We start from the raw sequence: 17,718 nt of genomic DNA on the forward strand, positions 1-17,718 counted from the left end.
CCAATAACACCACTGCAAACACTTAGATTGTCCTTTTTTGTTCAATTGCTTTATTGGACATCATCAAAAAACAGCCCACTGTAATATGAAAGAAATCAAACAAATAGCTACTTCTACTATAGCTACTTCTGTGTTTCTTTGGGTATATGATTAAAGTGTTTGAGAGTTTCAGAAGTTTGGTATTAGATTCATTTTCATCTCTGAGGAACGTAGAGGAGGACTGAGAAATAGGTTGCCATTGCAGGTTGAATGGTTCTTGGCTGCGGTTGTCTGGATCGATGATATGAATCTGGTGCTGTGAAAGAGAAAGTGAACTCATATTTCATATGGCTGTTGGCCATTGTGCTCTTGTTTCATTGGCAGCATAAAGCATACAGGAGGAAAACCCACAAACTTTATGATTTGGCAGCATCTGCTTTAATTAAAGCAAAAACTCTTATTTTGCTGATTTCATATGCAATATCTCATGCAGCATTTTGTCTTCTCTAATGTGCCAAGTCAGTGTTTAGAAGTGCTTTAGGACTGGTTACTAGCCATTACCAATTGATCATCTTAGCTTTTATTTCACAGAAAACAAACCAGACACAAAAACTCTCTCAATTGTGAATTTGTAAGAACTGGAAGGTTTTGAGTGTACCTAAAGGGAACCGAATGGGATCAGTTAAAAAGCTAAGATGATTTAATGAGAAATAAGCAGGATTAAGAATGCAGCTGCTATACTGGCTTTTGCATGGTAGAGTGCTGATTGTCCTGAGTGGATAAGACTGCGAGGCAGTGAGGCTCAGGGGTACAGCTGTTTATGGAACTCCAGCAGCCTCAAGTCTCCTGCTGCTTCAGCATCCATCATCAGGGTCTACAGAAACAACAACTCATGTTCAGAGCAGAGTTACAATGCTATAAAATAAAGGTGGAAAGAAAAAAGCAAACAAGGACCTCAGTCCAGTTTTCTCTATGTGGTCTAAATCATGAGCCTTTTACCTTGGGAGACCTTGGGGTACTGAGCTCTACAGGCTATACACTGATTCCATTTAAAACTGCTTCAGTTTTACATGATTTACATTAACAACTCATGTGACTCATTCATGTCTGTGAGATTAAAACTGATGACTGTGCATGTCCTTACATCTATCAGCTCTAGGTCATCTTTGGCATGCAGGTGGCGTAGGAGGTACCAGCGAGCAACTGCTGTCACCGTTTTCATGTCTCTTGAACCAGATCTGTAAACAATCTTCTCCAACAGACGCCGTGTCTCCCTTGGGAAAAAGAAATGACATTTATAAAACCAGCAAAACCAAACCTCAGAGGAAGCCCATGAGTTTTGTTCAATATTTATGGCACCTGCATACATTTTCTGTCAAACAGCCAAAAAATAAAGTGAGCTTAAAGCTAGTCCTCTCTAAGCAGGTGCATTATGACGGCTTCATTGCCTCTATCTGTCCGATGTCAGTTTTTCTTATGCCTTTCATTAGTGGTTTGCAGTTTACTGGTAGGAATGAGCCAACTTATAGAGCTTTTAAGTCAAGTCAAGTCACTTTTATTGTCACATCACCACAACACATGTGCCATGGCGAGTGAAATTCTAGGGAGCGTGCTCCAGAAATTGCAGAACGATTTACATACAGTAATTAAACAGAAATTAAGAACAGTTTATATACGGGTGAAAATGTGCAAAATGCTCAATACCAGGTGAAATGTGCAAATGTGAAATTGATGCAACACGCTCATACATAGTCAGTACACACAGTGTACTATTAGACGTATTTATTTTAGTCACACAAACATGTATCATTCCTGATATCTTTGTCAGATTTCTATAAAACTGTGTATACAGTGCTGTAAACACTTGTAATTTAAAAATATGATTAAAAAATAAATATTTATTTATTTGATTTGGGCCAACGCTCTCTTATGCTCAGCTAGACGTTTTACCTGGCTCCCATCTTGATGGAGAACTGGAGCAGAGCCTGAAAAAGTGAAGCCACGGGACACGGAGCCAGCTTCTGTACCTCAGTACAAGCTTCACGTACAAGACTGCTCCATTCCACTCCCCCAACTCCAGCCTAGTGTCTCACACACACACACACACACACACACACACACACACACACACACACACACACACACACACACACACACACAACAAGCAACAGTTAATCACTGCAATATGCACACAAGGTCATCTCAGTTATGTACTGTATTTAATTTCCCTTATTGATGACTTATTCTCCAGCTATGAACTTTCTTTCCAACAGCAAGTTCCAGGTTTTTTCCCCCCCAAGCAATAACCCACTTTGTTTTCCTTTTATACTTATTATATAAACCTTCAACTGTGTATATAACAAGCTAATAAGCATACAACTATCAGGCTTTAACAGTCCGAACTGAGGAAAGTAAAGTAAAATCTGAAATTTGGCTGCTTTTCCTCCATTTATTTCTATAATAAAAATGAGTACAAGAGAAATATGGAAAGATATTTTAATCAAGAGATTGCTTTGGAATGAGAGTCTCTAATTTAATTAAAGGGACAAAGCTGGAGTCAGCTTAAACACAAGACAAATCGGGCCAAATCAGGAGGGATAATTACTACACTGTGCAAGTGAGGGAGAAAAAAACACGAGGGAAAGGGAGCCATATCACCGCTGTGCTGTGTTCAGATGACAGACTTACTGCTGGAAAGCATCATGACCCTGACTACACTGAATATTATGAAGCATACACAGAGAAAGAAGTTCATGAACATTAGGAGTGTAATGATACACAAAAATCTAATTTGGAACAATGTGATATGGTTGTCTCTCGATTTAATATGATTTTCAATACTGCTAAATTAAGTATCTGAATATGTGATTAAGTATTCATTCAACATAAATGAAGTACAATAACTGAAACTTTATAGTAACACACTGTTTATTAAGCATGACCAATTCACATATAATGAAAGAAAGCTGTACATTAGAATGTAACAAAATTAAACATGGCTAATTAAACATTAGTTATCTGACCGGTTGGTGTATAGGTCTCAAATTTCTACCTCAACTACTTGAAAAAAACGGCACAAAAAAATCTGATGCAATCCCCCCCAAAATTGAGAGAATTTTCAAAAAACATTGAAAAAATTCAAACTTGTTTTCCAAAGGAAAGGTTTCTCAAAACCAGTTTAATCTTGTGTGAAATAACAGTGTATCTGCCCACTCTGCTGGTGTGACTCAAGAGCAAATGTCACACAGCTCTCTGTAGCTTGAACATGCTTTAGAATAGATTATTCTCTTATACAGAGATATATTTGTTTAATCTGAAGCCAAGATCCCGTGCAATCATTGCCACGGCCCATGTTCGAATCCCAGGCAGGGAGCTAACCCAGCCACTGAAGTGTAAACTGGGATGGTTGTGTTAGAAAGGGCATCCACGGTAAAACCTGTACCAAATTTAATATTCGGACCACGTGAACAGCCGACCCGGGGAGCAGCCGACCTGGGGAGCAGCCAAAAGAAGGAAAAAAATAATAATCTGAAGCTAGGACCTCTGAGGTGTGGATTTAGGTGCTCAACATGAACTACTTTTTGTTTCTGGCTGCTTTGATTTCTATTAATAAAATTGTATAATACACTCCTGAACAAAATCTTAAAGCCAGGGAAAATATTACAAGTATTTACACTTCGCACTGGTGGATCGTAACCAGAGCAAGAGACAAAAAAATAGAGAGTAGGCAATTTATCGAAAACTGCATTGGCTGGTCATCAGCTGATCTAAAGTTTAAGACCCTAGCCTTTAAAACCATTACTGATTACTGACTGCAGCCCAATAACCATAAGACCGCATCTGCGAGAGAAGGGCTTAAAGAACAAAAAACATCTACGAAAGCCACGACTCCTCCCACACCACAAACTTGCCCATTTTGAACTTGCAAGGGAGCACCAAACATGGTACATTGAAAGATAGAAGAAACTTTAATACTTGGACAAGAAAAAAATTATCCTGAATGGTCCTGATTGCTTCCAACGATACTGGCATGACAAGGAGAACCCACGGTTTTCTACCCGACACAGTGGAGGAGGCTCCATCATGATCTGGGGTGCTTTTTCCTTCAATGGAAAAATGGAGCTTCAGGTTGTGCAGGGGCATCAAACAACGGTTGGCTATGTGGACATGTTCACAACACCCACCTGACAAAAGATTTCTTCCAGGACAATAACGTTGCACTTCTGGACCATCCTGCGTGTTACCCTGATCTAAATCCCCTTGAGAATGTTTGGGGATGGATGGCAAGGGAAGTTTACAAAACTGGACATCAGTTCCAGACTGTAGATGCCCTTCGTTAAGCCATCTTCACTACATGGAGCAACGTTCCCAACAGCCTCCTGGAAACAGTTAATCAAGCATGCCGAAACGAGTGTTTAAAGTTATCAACAAGAACGGTGGGGCTACTCACTACTGAGTCCTTTTTTCACGCTTTTAGTTCTGTTGTGGGTATTTTTGGGCTATGGTCTTAAACTTTTGATCAGCTGATGAACAGCCTTTTTCTTCTTTTGACATTTTGAAGCAGTTCTTACAACCTAGTTATGATTCACCAGTACTTATATGTTTCTTTATTATTTATACAAATACTTTAATGTTTCCCCAGGTCTTAAGATTTTGTTCAGGAGTGTATAAGGGATAAAAACACATGTTGAGGCTTAATGTTACAGGTCTGGTGTGATATGTCCTGACCCAGTAGTAGTTTCCTGTAATGGTATGTTCCAACATGTTTTATTCCTCTTACACTTCAGCCATTTAAAATTTTCCTGATTAAAGAAATGTTTCATGTTGAACCATTAATATTTACATCTGATAATCTGGAATGTCCAAAAAACAAATATTAAAGGTAGGGTCTCAAAACACAGAAGGATAGGGTGCCAAAACATTTGGAGGCAAGTGGAGATGAGCATGTGACATCATTTTTGAAAGCCAATGTTGACATATGAAATGACCAAAACAAACACGCCCCTAACCCAAATGGGTCTCCACCCCTGTATTGATAGCTCCGCCCACACATACATACTCAACCCAGGCAACTAATGGAAAGAAATGTGTCTTTATCATAGCTGAAGGAAAGAACAATACAATTGCAGATAAACAAACAAGAAAAAAATGACACACAAGCATCATCATGCAAAGGACGGAATATATTAGTTCTGTGAAACAAAGCAAAACCAACGTTACTTACCTAAGAAGGAAAAAAGCAACCTTGGCATCTTAAGTAATGTTGGCCGCATATTCACAGATTGGAGTTTCCCGAGTCAATAACTCCTGAGCTAAACGCTGTTACTAGCAATACGTGGTTGTAGCTGCCTCTCTACATTACTACGATAGAAAAGAGGTGTTATTTGTGTAGTAACAGCGTTTAGCTCAGGAGTTATTGACTCGGGAAACATGAATCTGTGAATATGCGCCAACTTCCTACTCCTGCAGTTCTCTCCAGTGCTGGAAAGCTGATCCTACAGTATATTAGCACAGTTCCTATTTCTTGCCTTATCGTAAGCCTTTCTTCGCTTTCTTTCTTTGTTTTTAACCTCCATGTCAATGCTAAAACTGCTTTCTGCTAATGTCACACATGAACACTCTCTCCGCACATATTGACAAGACCCGTCCCTTTCTGCTCATTGGTTACACCTTTGTTTTGTTTTTTGTTTATTTATCGGCCTGACTCAGTTTTCTGAAGCATTTCTCAAAAATTTTAGACTTAAAATTAATCAATATCTGAGTAAGCTGATTCACAAATTTAACATCACTGTGGTATAAAACCTATTACTGCACTGTAACTGTAACCATGTTATAAACACTAGGGTTCAATATCTAAGTAGATTTAAGCTGGCAGACATTCATCCCAGTGCTTGTGTACAGCTTAAACAGCTCACCCACTTTTAGAGCATTTTTTTCTACCAGAAAATATTTGAAAGGTGCTTTTAACACCTCAGCTAATGGCACACTGTGGGCAGGTGTCATCAATCCCTCTTTCCCTCTGTAATCTCTGGACTGTTGAGTGAGAGGAGGAAATCCCCCTGGATGTCTGTGACGCAACATCGTTTGTACTTTCCTTTTGCTTTACTGTCAGCAAGACAAAAAGGTCTTTTCTTTCTGACCCCAGGTGAAAACAGACACGGTTTACTCTTTTCTACTGTGTGTCCATCTCTCATCTCCTCATCCTAGCCATGTTTACACATCTGTGCAGCAGTGTGTGTAACAAAAAATTTATAAAAACGCTGTACCTTTGCTAGTGACAGATAGCAGTGATGTCAGCGCCTTCTGATTCGCAACACGTATAAGGCCCAATAATTAATAAAGTTTTTAAATAATTTTGAAAAAATTAACTAATGTTGAAAAAGCTTTTTGAATGAACTCTGGCAGCTTTTAGTTTTGCTATTAATGTCTGTATCACATTCACAAATGTGATATTTTACACCTTCAAATGTTAGACAGTGTACAGTATATTCATCATACTCAGTGATGTTTGGGTCAAATATATTATAGACATAGAAATACATTCTCTTGATCTGTGATCTGACAAACATAGCAGGTGATAATGAGGAACACAATTATTTGTAATGGTATTTTTAACAGATTCTGCTATACTGTAATCCCACATGTGTGAAATGTATACTGGTTTTATGCTATGATGTGGCAGAAAGAAATTTGTTCCTGCTTTAAAATTGACTACTTAATATTATCATTTGTCAAATTAGTTTAGCTTTTTGGCCATTAAGGAAGCATAGTGAACAATTAGTTATTCTACATAGCTAACCATTTGCAATGGTTCTAAATAGCCATGTTAAATCATCATGATTAGTTCTGGTTATAATGAAGGTGTCTGGGTTAATGAGACAAAAACAAAACAAATGCAAACACTCATAGAAAGAAAGAAAAACGCTGCAACTGTTTATATTAAGAGCAGCAACTACAATATATTTTTTAGTTTCAGCTAATTGTGGTGTGTTGCCACAAAAGTTTCTGTGGAGGCTGCACCTTTACAGAAAATGTAGGTCACCACGTATAAAGTAAAATGTGTATAGAATATATCTGAGTTTTGTCAAGGTGAGCATGTGTACTCACCATGCAGGGGGTGAGGGAGAGCAGGGCGAGTCGCAGCAGGCTGCTGAGCTTCCCACTGTAGTGACCGAGCTGAGAGGCAAGCTGCAGACTCTGTCTCAGAGCCACCGAGGCCTGTGCCAGCAACCCCTGAGAGCGGTACACGTCTGCCAGCCACTAACACACACACACACCAAAGAAGTTTTTTTTATTGGATTTCACTTCATCACCACACTAAATATCCGTTATAATTAGCAAGTACACACTGATATGCTATAACATTAAAACCATTAAAACCACCTTGTGTAGGCATGGACTTATAGAAAACCTCTGCAGGTGTGCTCTGGTACGTCTCCAAGACAGCAGAAGTCCTTTTCAGCCAACAGCTAGAAATGAGAACTGGATACCCATGAACCTTTCACCGGTTCATTGGCACTACTTTTAGTAGGTACTAACCACTGCAACCCAGGAACACCCCATAAGACCTGCTGTTTTGGAGCTGCTCTGACCCAGTCATCTAGCCATCACAATTTAGCCCTTGTCAAAGTCACTCACGTCCTTGCCCATTTTTCCTGCTTCCAAAGCTCTGAGAACTGACTCTCTAATATATCCCACCTCTTGACAGGTGCCATTTTAACAAGATAGTCAATGTTATCCACTTCACTTTTCAGTCATTTTCTCCCTGTCCCGTTCTCTCAATAGTACTCAAAAGCATCTCAATAGTACTAAAATATTATGATGAACAGTGGCAAGAGTAGAGTGGGGTATGAGATGAGTTGTGTAATCACCTGGAAAAGATCTCTGAACTGCACACTTGCAGTAATTAGAGTGTTGATTACATTTATGTCTACAGTGCACAGTTTATTTTTGAATTTCACTGTCAGCACAGATGGTAAGCTATGCCACATTCTACAATTTTCCATGATCCAAAAAGGAACACAGGTAAATACCTATCCCACCCAAATGGTTCTGTCATGCTAAGAATGATTAGCTAACTGTGCCAAAAAATTATACACACGAGGTGGAGATTCTAGTATTAAATGTGCTCCAACACAAAAGTCCTTGAAACCCTTTCTCTCCTTGTTCAGAAATATTTGGGCCTACAACCAAAAAGATCTAAAATCTTTATAAGAGCAATCAACCTTGTTAGAACAAGCTCCTTTTCCCGATGCACAATTTGTCCTAGCTATATTCTAACCCCTAACTTTTTTTTATTTTTTAATTTCTGACCTCAGAGCTGCTGCCAGATGGATGTTCAGTATTTCTGAATCCAGCAGTGACACAGACTGTGGTGTCATTAGATAATATCTGAACAGCCGATGTCCTTTGATGGCCCTATTCCCTTTTTTGATGGGTCATTAAAAAGTGGATTTGGTGTATAGAGCGAAATTAGCTGATGTGCATGAAGCAGTACTCACATGCCAAGCAGACACTGAAGTTGGGTTGGCCATGACAGCAGCACTCAGCTGGTCCAGTACTGTCGAGGGGATGCAGTCTCTGGCATCAGACAGGAGGAGGCACTCACACTGAACCTGCCTGAGCAACAGGAACACAGCAGGATGCTCGGGAGACACACTCAACACCTGTAACACACAGCGAAAGTCACATCACATACAGTATACAGACAACCATGTTACTGCTGAATGTGTATTATATGAGGAAAACAGATCAGCCTATAGGTTTGTGGTGATACAAATATCAGTGACAAATTCAAATAAAAAACTCATTGTGACTATTTAATGTGACTTTGTATGAAAAATGTGATAGAATTGGTTGATTGAACTTTTTGGTAAAAGTTCAAAAACAATGTGTTAGTGGCTCTATAGCTGGTTAGTTAAGGTATGTTTGGTGGCTAAACCATAAAACATCTTTAGGAACTGATTATGTTACGAGCTTCATTGGAAAGCTATTTAGAAAAGAAAACATAGAAACTGCTTACAAATGCACTGTTAAAAGATATAATAATAAGAAATAACAAAACAACATTAGCTATATTTATAGTAGAAGTAGTAAAGAAGTATACCTCTTTTTTGCAAGTTAAAAACTAGTTTTGTAAAGTTTGTCGCGACAAACTTTGATGTTGGCTTTGACGAGGCAAATATTCACAAAGGCCGGTGCTTTTTGGAGGCAAGTGGATATAAGGGTCAGTGTTACTTTTGGAGGCAAGTGCACAGAAAGATAGGGTGCCAAAACATTTGGAGGCAAGTGGAGATGAGCATGTGACATCATCCGAATATTCCTGAGGAAGTTCCCCTCATTGGGCTGAGTGTTTTGATATGTCACATGTCCATGTTGTAAAAAGTTTTTTGATTTTGCATATATTGGGGCGGGGCTGCGGGACAACTGAAAGGCCAGTCGGTACACCAATTTAAACCTTTGTTCAGAGTATCACCCTAAATGAGCTGGCCGAGTTTGGTGTAGATAGTTCGAAAGCTTGCCGAGTTATAAACCTCCAAAATTTATAATGGGAGTCTATTGGAAAAAAGGCCAATTTGAGACCCGGTACCAGAAGTACTGGTACTCAGATCGCTTAGAAAAGTAATAGCAACAAACCTCAGACCAGGGTCTACAACATATCCGAATTGGGTGCATGTGGCTCGAAAGCCTTAGGCTGCATTAAATTTTATAAATTTTTGTCTAAGCTTAAATAGGAAAACAGAATGTTGGCCTCTACAAAGCCAACATAACAAGTGATCAAAAGATTTCAAAATATATATCCTAACAATGATAAAGACAAAGAAAATGTATTCAAGTGTGAAAATAGGGGAGAACAAAACATGATTGGAGGAACAGATGGAGAATTCACAAATCCTCTGGCTCTGACACATGACTCATCTCTGCTATAAAAGTAATGCATGTATGGTTATAACCAGTGTTTCTGTCTGCATCTATGGCCCAGACAGGCAGCTGAGGAGAGAGAATGAGTAGTGAGACAAAAAATAAAGCAAGAAAGAGAGAGCAAGATAACCTGTGAACACAGGGCTTCAGCTTCATCATAGTGGCCGATCTGTTTGAGTCCTGTCACAGTCTGCTGCAGCACCCAGCCTTCCAGAGCCTGAGCCAAAAGCCCATCCTCTCTCTGCAGGCTTTTCACTGGAACACAGTGTACACACACACACACACACACACACACACACACACACACACACACACACACACACATATTTAGGAAATTTGCTTCCATTAGCATGGTCATATTATATATATATAAAAAAGCATTACATTTCAGTTGCTTAAACTACTTTGTAATAGAATGCATTCAAATATATTAATGATTAATATTATACTGTCACAGCAAACAGCAAATATGTACCCTGTTAAGAAAAAAACAGGTTATATTTCCCCATACAATAGACAATGTTCACACAGAGTTAAAAAACTAAGATGCATGTTTTTATTTTTGTATTTATTTTTTGATGAATAAACATTCAAATATACATGTAAATGTGATTGATTTATTAAAAACCCTAATGTATATACCTTGAAAGTGTAAGCCTTATTATCAACAAATACACCATTTACTGACCTTTCTCTGACACCAGTGTCATAAGATCTTTCTCTAGACCCTCTCTGCATGGGGAGGAGCCTGACAGGGCACAGGCTACATTCTCTGTGTGACATGCAGCCATAAGCCCTGCCCAGACTGCAGGATCATCTGAACACAATGGAGAAAGAAGAAACCATTAGATCTGTATATTCTGAAGTACATATGTTAACTAAAAATCGCTCCATAAAATTCTTTCTTCAGGCATATGGAATACTACTTCCTCTTTTTGTCTGCTACAACTGAACAACATCTTTCCCATGAACCTAGAAGAAATCTGTTTATATATAATGCAGTGCTGGTTACTTGCTATTTCATGCCTCCATAAAAGCTGAATCAAAACAAGCGCAGTTGAATCTGGAGTAAGTTAGATTTGTGACGCTACCATCAGCATGCTTCACTCATTTACAGTACATTTGGCAGATGCCCTTCTCCAGAACAACGTACAAAAGTGCTTTTAAGTCTCTATCATTGAATACGTTAACTCTAGTTCACTAGGTTACAGACTTAAGAAACAATGAACCTAAAACACTGTTCAACTTTCCTCAAGGGAGAAAGTGCTAGTTCAAGAAGAGGTAGGTTTTCAACCGTCTTTCTCAGGATAATGGCCAGTGTTTGGTTTCCCTCAAAATGCAGCACTCCAATCAGACCAGACAATATATTCCATGTGTCTGCTGAGTTTTTAACCTGCCTTCTAGCAAAAGCCAAATGAGATTTCATATGCTTCACTATTTTCCCATAAAGACCAGATTTGTGTAGTGGCCAGACTTTGTGGCTGTCCTACAGATCTCTTAGGCTTCTGAGTTATCTTTGGCCTATTGATTGTTTTTCTGACTAATGCCCTGTTTACCCAGTCACAGACTTTATAGTGGCAGAATAGTGGTTGTGTCATACTACTTTCATGTTTAGGTTATAGATTTAATGGTGTGCTGCAGTATCTTCAATGATGGGATATATTTATGTCCTAATTAATCCCTGGCTGATACTTTTAGAGCAATTTGGGCTGGACTTCACAGGTGGATTATGGAGCTTCGGTTGGTAACTGGTTGCCTCACATCTAATTTAGTACTTTCACACACCAGTCGCCTAGAATATATATGTGTGTGTGTGTGTGTATGTATGTATATATATATATATGTGTGTATGTATGTATGTATGTATGTATATATATATATATGTGTGTATGTATGTATGTATGCATGTATATATATATATATATATATATATATATATATATATATATATATATATATATATATATATATATATATATATATATACACACATACATACATACACACACACACCATAATAATAATAATAATAATAAAAATAATAATTTGTTTAATCTCTCTAAATATTAAATATTACTATTAAATACACATTTTGTTGTCCCTTGGTTTAGGTCTGTTGTCCCTTGGCCTCAGTTTGTCCTAAACCCACCTGGACAGAGCAGAATAGCTCTCTGGATGGTCTTTAGAGCATTTGTCCTCCTGTCTTCTCCAGAGTGTCTGCCCGAGGCCAACTGATTTATTCCACTGTACAGCAGTGCCCTCTAAAGACCAACACAGACAATACACATTAGTAATAAGACAGACAGGCTTCTTATTCTACTGTTTTATATGTTAAAATTATACCAACCTTTCCTAGAGTCATGCTAGCATGACATGCCACGCTACCTGCCACAGCTCCACCCTGTGATACACATAATGTTACTTGTGCACTACTGGTGTGTTAAAGAATAATTCATTAAAAAAAATCTAAAAAATGTCTACTACATTCTCAGGCATCTAATCAACAAATGACAAAGAATTAATTCCAAAAATATATGGCCAAATTGACATAAAATTCTGGCTTCAAACAACATAGCTAAAACTGCATGATTTAATTTGATCAGGTATCAGGTTTAAATTAGATTTAATAGTTCTAGCTTTCAAGTAGAATTTTGGTTACTAATAACACTGTGTATTATTAAGTGTAATGAGTGTGGTAAGGTTTTGTTGATTTTTATAGAGAACAGAAAGTGTAACAGGAATTTAGATCAACACAATATATCATCATATATTTCAAAATAGTGGGCTTACATCAGCTTTGCTGGGACAGAACTGTGGCACCAGTCTGGAGAGCAGTGCCCAGAGGGACGGATTTCCTGGGTTTCTGTCACAAGTAATGTTTAAACAGAAATGTCAAAGATTCAATAAGCAATTAAATAATCATGTCACCATGTAACCTTAAAGGCTCTAGCCATAACAAATATGATGCTCTGCTGTGATTTCAGGTGCTCTGTTTCTGTTTGGATGTTTAATCACTACTGAATTGATTTAGACGCAAACCTTAATTAATCAAACTGACCAGACAATTAGGCTCACAACCACAAAGAAATATGAAACTAATGGCCATTCATGTTGTTGTGCCGTGATTATATAAATAGTATTGGCACTGATATTGATAACTTTTTTCTATAGTGTTAGAAACTATCTCTGTGAGAAAACCTTGATTCGTCATTTTTTGAATCGAGTCTCCAGTGTCGGCTCTGTGCCGATGTGACAACATAATTGATCGCTGAATCTAACTTGTTTATCTGACACTGAATTTTTCTAGCACCAAAGTTTGACTTATTTAATGAAAGTTTAAATATGTCCCAAGTCTGGATACGGTTATAGTTCTGGAGATGGCCAGTTCCACCAGATGAGGCACATACCTGAATACTGCCCTGGAAGCCTCTCTCTGCACAGCACTGTAGTTGCCCTGTAAGGCTAGAAGGGTGCAAGTAAGCAGGCAGTGCTCCTCCACAGCTCCTCTCAATGCACCATCCAGCTTCAACAGCTCTGAAAGTGCAGCACTAGCCAGGGTAACATCTCCATGGACCAGGCCCAAAGCACATAAACATAGCAAACTCTCTGGAATTGGCTCCTTCAGCAACGAGCTGGGTGAACAGGAAAACACACACACACACACACACACACACACACACACACACACACACACACACACACACACAGAATCAGTAATTTCCGATACTAGTAATGACCTGAAGAGGCATGAATTGAATAGATGAATTATAAGGCTTTAAGGTGAATTAAAGGACTTACCACTTAAAGAGTAAAGTTTTGGCAGTGTCCATGTTCCCCAGTCGGTGCTGTAGTAAAGCTAGAGCTGTTAGTATATAAGCTTTCTCCTTCTCTGTGGAAGCTACTGCAAGAGCTTTCTCATAGGCTGGAACACAGTAAAACCCATGCACACACGCACGCAAACACACAAAACAAAATAAGCTTAAAAATCACAATTCACCATAATAAGCCTGAGAAATGAAAAAGAACTACAGTTACCATTAACACTCTCCTGCGGGCGTCCTGCTCGAAAGCAGGCTAGAGCCATGCCTGTGAGATCATGCAGCTCCGAGAGAGATGTGGAAGAATAATGACGGACAGCTTCTTCCCACTGATCCGTGTCACTACAAGAGAAAGTAGTAGTTTCTAGACTGTGACAGATCCAACCTGTGACGGAGCTGAATTTAAATGGAACACTGTAATATCATTTTGTTTACTTTTGTTTGTACTTGAAAGGATCAGGGGGAAAAATTGTTGAAAAGGTTGTTTAAAAAAAACACACACACACACACACACACAAAAAAAACAGCCCCCTCTCTACCTCATCTGTCTATTGTGTCCTTATTCTACTCCCCATTGGCCAGCACGATCACACACATGTTTAATGACTTGCTTTAGAAATATTAAACTCATATAAGTTCAAAAACAGGTTTTTAAGTTTTATTCTCAGTATAGAAAAATGTATTAAACATTCTCTCTTGTGTTCTCCCCTACCCAAAATGAATCACTATTAATGAAAAGATGTGAAGTGAAAAGTGTTTCTGAGTTACCAGAGGGCCCGAGCATAGCCTCTGAGAGCAAAGCGGATTTCTTCAGTTTGTGGGCTTTTCTGGAGCAACTCCACAGCTCTAATAGAAAGTATAGATAGAAGAAGTATAAGTTTAGTAGCATAAGCATAAGCTTTAAACTAAATATACTCCATACATTATAAGGCATATATAAACATGTCTAAAATTCGTTTATTAGGACTGTATGCCCACCTCTTATAGGCTCCAGTTGCCTGCTTTTTCAGTTGCATGTGCTCATTCAGGAAGCCCAACATCACAAAGGCTTCAGCGTCTGTCTGAATTCTCTCTATGTTTAGAGAACAACCGAGGAATTGTAATCAGCTCTCATCTCACAGTATTTCAAACAGTGGGATCAAATGCGCTCACCATAACAAGTTGTACCAAGCACATAACAAAACCACAAGAGTGTGGGTGAGTGAGTGTGTGTGAGATATCCAATAATAACCAGTTGCAATCTCACCAAAGAAAGCTTAAAGCAGTGGAAACATATTTACTGGCATTAACTGTTTATGACAATTTCTTTGTTCTATGTATAGATTGTGTTGTAAACTCTTTTTTAATGCAGAGTGGTTCTTTGAATGCACAGCAGTACTGTGTCAGAGAAAAGTGATAAATGTGTTGTACATACCTGTATATTTGGTTAAGGCCACCTGTGCAGCCGAGACAGCGTTCATCTGGACTATGTTGTAGCGGTACAATTCTGAGTCTCGGTTAGTTTTGTCCAGCAGAGTAGAACAGACCCAATATGCATAACCCTTCACTCCTTCAGTCTAATAAAACACAAAAGGTACTTATTAAGTTGTTTGTAAGGAATTAAACATGACAGGGAACACTTTTATAAGATAAACCAATGTCAGATATGTGATGAAACACAAATATATTCTTTTAAGTGTTATCACATAAGCTTTATATATACATGTGTAGTACATTATGTATTTTACATAAGTGTTTTCTCATTCCACAGCTGTTTTCTTATGCTAGAAATGCTTTATTTATTAAAGAATGACATCAAAATGACTGATTCCATCCATTTATTGTACTGTTGTGAAACCTCCATAAAACAGAGTTTGTGTTATCACGTATGCTGTAAGAACTACAAACAGATAGAGGTTGTCATGTTACCAGGAAACAGCACAGTAAAAAGCTCTTACACCGAATTCCAAAAACCAGTGATTTCAATTACAGCTGTAATAGAAAATGAATTAACTAATTCTGACCAACTGAAATAAAAATAAAAACTTATTTAGGATTATATATAACTCTTACATGAGTGCTGAGCTCAGTGGTGTGTCTGAAGAGATCCATGGTGTCATAGCTTCCTACTGTCTCAGCAATGAACGCCTGAAAGCCAACAGAGAAAATGCTTATTTCTTGTGGTAGAGAAACTTAAAGACGATGCCTGGTCTTGTCTCGCCGGCATGTTCACAGTACCTGTCCAATCCAACAGTTCACATACAGCGGCTCCAGAGACTGAGCTATCTTGAAGGCCTCGTGTGCAAGCTGAGAAGTAAATATGCATAATGTAAAAAATGTAAAATACCAAAATAAGAACATAAAATCAGTGTGAGAAATGAAATCATGCACAATTTACCTCAATGTTGCCCTTCTTAAAATATAAGGTTCCAAGGTTTGTCCATGCTACAACATTCTAAAAGTATACCAGAATAATATCAGTGTGGCATTAAAGAATTCTAAACCTAAACGTGTTAGTTCAGGCATTGTGTGCATTTTGTTGCTGATCTCGCACTTACATTTGGCTCTGTTCTGACTGACTTAATGAAACTGTGCTGGGCAAGGGCAAAGTTTTCAATTCCTGAAAGATAAGAAAATACAATCTTCAGACTTTTCTGTTGAGGCATGAAAGGAAACTCTTTGAAACCACTGCACATTAATAAATTGTTGACTTGATCACATTTACTACTTTAACAATGTTATTAGCAGTGAACATAATGTTTTGCCTACACCTTGATGTTCTGCTGCTGTTTCTTTTCCTTCAGTTACATGGAATGTATCCAAGGTCAAATAATTATGCTTGTTAGAATGCCTAGGCTTTTCCTTTATGCTGTGTTTATAATATGCTATAGCGCTGCCTATAACATTAATATATTTTGTTTCTGATAAATATTTTTCTATTTACGGTTTCTGCTTGTACAGTATTGTTAAAAATAATAGCAGTACAATGTGACTAAACAGAATAATTCAGGTTTTTAGTATATTTGTTATTGCTACATGGCAAACAAGTTACCAGTAGGTGCAGTAGATTCTCAGAAAACAAACAAGACCCAGCATTGATGATATGCATGCTCGTAAGGCTGTGCAATTGGGCAATTAGTTGAAAGGGGTGTGTTCAAAAAAATAGCAGTGTCTGCCGTTGACTGTACAAACTCAAAACTATTTTGTACAAACGTTTTTGTTTCTAGGATTTAGCAATCCTGTGAATCACTAAACTATTATTTAGTTGTATGACCAAAGTAATTTAAAACTGGCATGGAGTCAACCAACTTATGGCACTTCTCGGCGGTTATTCCACTACATGATTCTTTAACAACATTCCACAATTCATTTACATTTCTTGGTTTTGCGTCAGAAACAGCATTTTTGATATCACCCCACAAGTTCTCGACTGGATTAAAGTCCGGGGATTGGGCTGACCGATTCATAACATTAATTTTGTTGGTTTGGAACCAAGACTTTGCTCGTTTACTAGTGTGTTTGGGGTCATTGTCTTGTTGAAACAACCATTTCAAGGGCATGTCCTCCTCAGCATAAGGCAACATGACCTCTTTGAGTATTTTGACATATGCAAACTGATCCATGATCACTGGTATGCGATAAATAGGCCCAACACCATAGTAGGAGAAACATGCCCATATCATGATGCTTGCACCACCATGCTTCACTGTCTTCACTGTGTACTGTGGCTTGAATTCAGAGTTTGGGAGTCGTCTCACAAACTGTCTGTGGCCCTTGGACCCAAAAAGAACAATTTTACTCTTATTAGTCCACAAAATGTTCCTCCATTTCTCTTTAGGCCAGTTGGTATGTACTTTGGCAAATTGTAACCTCTTCTGTAAATGTCTTTTTTTAACAGAGGGACTTTGCGGGGGATTTTTGAAAATAGATTAGCTTCACACAGACGTCTTCTAACTGTCACAGTACTTACAGGTAACTCCAGACTGTCTTTGATCATCCTGGAGCTGATCATTGGCTGAGC

At 38.3% G+C, this 17,718-nt stretch overlaps 1 protein-coding gene across 3 annotated transcripts in view; it reads right to left on the reverse strand.

The window, feature by feature from the left end:
• Positions 1 to 27: 27 nt before the first annotated feature.
• The window catches only part of ttc37 (tetratricopeptide repeat domain 37), a 28,362-nt gene continuing 10,671 nt past the window's right edge, over positions 28 to 17,718 (reverse strand). The window contains exons 22-42 of one of the 3 annotated variants that reach the window (XR_003440517.2): positions 16,256 to 16,317; positions 16,096 to 16,152; positions 15,936 to 16,004; positions 15,771 to 15,845; positions 15,133 to 15,274; positions 14,697 to 14,790; positions 14,487 to 14,564; positions 13,936 to 14,060; positions 13,699 to 13,822; positions 13,308 to 13,532; positions 12,691 to 12,763; positions 12,248 to 12,301; positions 12,050 to 12,161; positions 10,589 to 10,717; positions 10,031 to 10,155; positions 8,481 to 8,645; positions 7,087 to 7,239; positions 1,930 to 2,060; positions 1,124 to 1,253; positions 725 to 853; positions 28 to 295 (exon numbers count right to left, since the gene is read on the reverse strand). Coding sequence is in view for 1 of the 3 variants with exons in the window: in XM_027145614.2 (XP_027001415.1) it covers positions 782 to 853; positions 1,124 to 1,253; positions 1,930 to 2,060; positions 7,087 to 7,239; positions 8,481 to 8,645; positions 10,031 to 10,155; positions 10,589 to 10,717; positions 12,050 to 12,161; positions 12,248 to 12,301; positions 12,691 to 12,763; positions 13,308 to 13,532; positions 13,699 to 13,822; positions 13,936 to 14,060; positions 14,487 to 14,564; positions 14,697 to 14,790; positions 15,133 to 15,274; positions 15,771 to 15,845; positions 15,936 to 16,004; positions 16,096 to 16,152; positions 16,256 to 16,317 (2,195 nt within the window). In the remaining 2 variants the exon portion in view is untranslated. Of the gene's footprint in view, positions 854 to 1,123; positions 1,254 to 1,929; positions 2,061 to 7,086; positions 7,240 to 8,480; positions 8,646 to 10,030; positions 10,156 to 10,588; positions 10,718 to 12,049; positions 12,162 to 12,247; positions 12,302 to 12,690; positions 12,764 to 13,307; positions 13,533 to 13,698; positions 13,823 to 13,935; positions 14,061 to 14,486; positions 14,565 to 14,696; positions 14,791 to 15,132; positions 15,275 to 15,770; positions 15,846 to 15,935; positions 16,005 to 16,095; positions 16,153 to 16,255; positions 16,318 to 17,718 lie in introns of all 3 variants that reach the window. The other 2 variants (XR_003440516.2, XM_027145614.2) reach the window with 2 other exon arrangements.

This window comes from Tachysurus fulvidraco, chromosome 9 (assembly GCF_022655615.1).
Source record: "Tachysurus fulvidraco isolate hzauxx_2018 chromosome 9, HZAU_PFXX_2.0, whole genome shotgun sequence".
Classification (NCBI taxonomy): domain Eukaryota; kingdom Metazoa; phylum Chordata; class Actinopteri; order Siluriformes; family Bagridae; genus Tachysurus; species Tachysurus fulvidraco.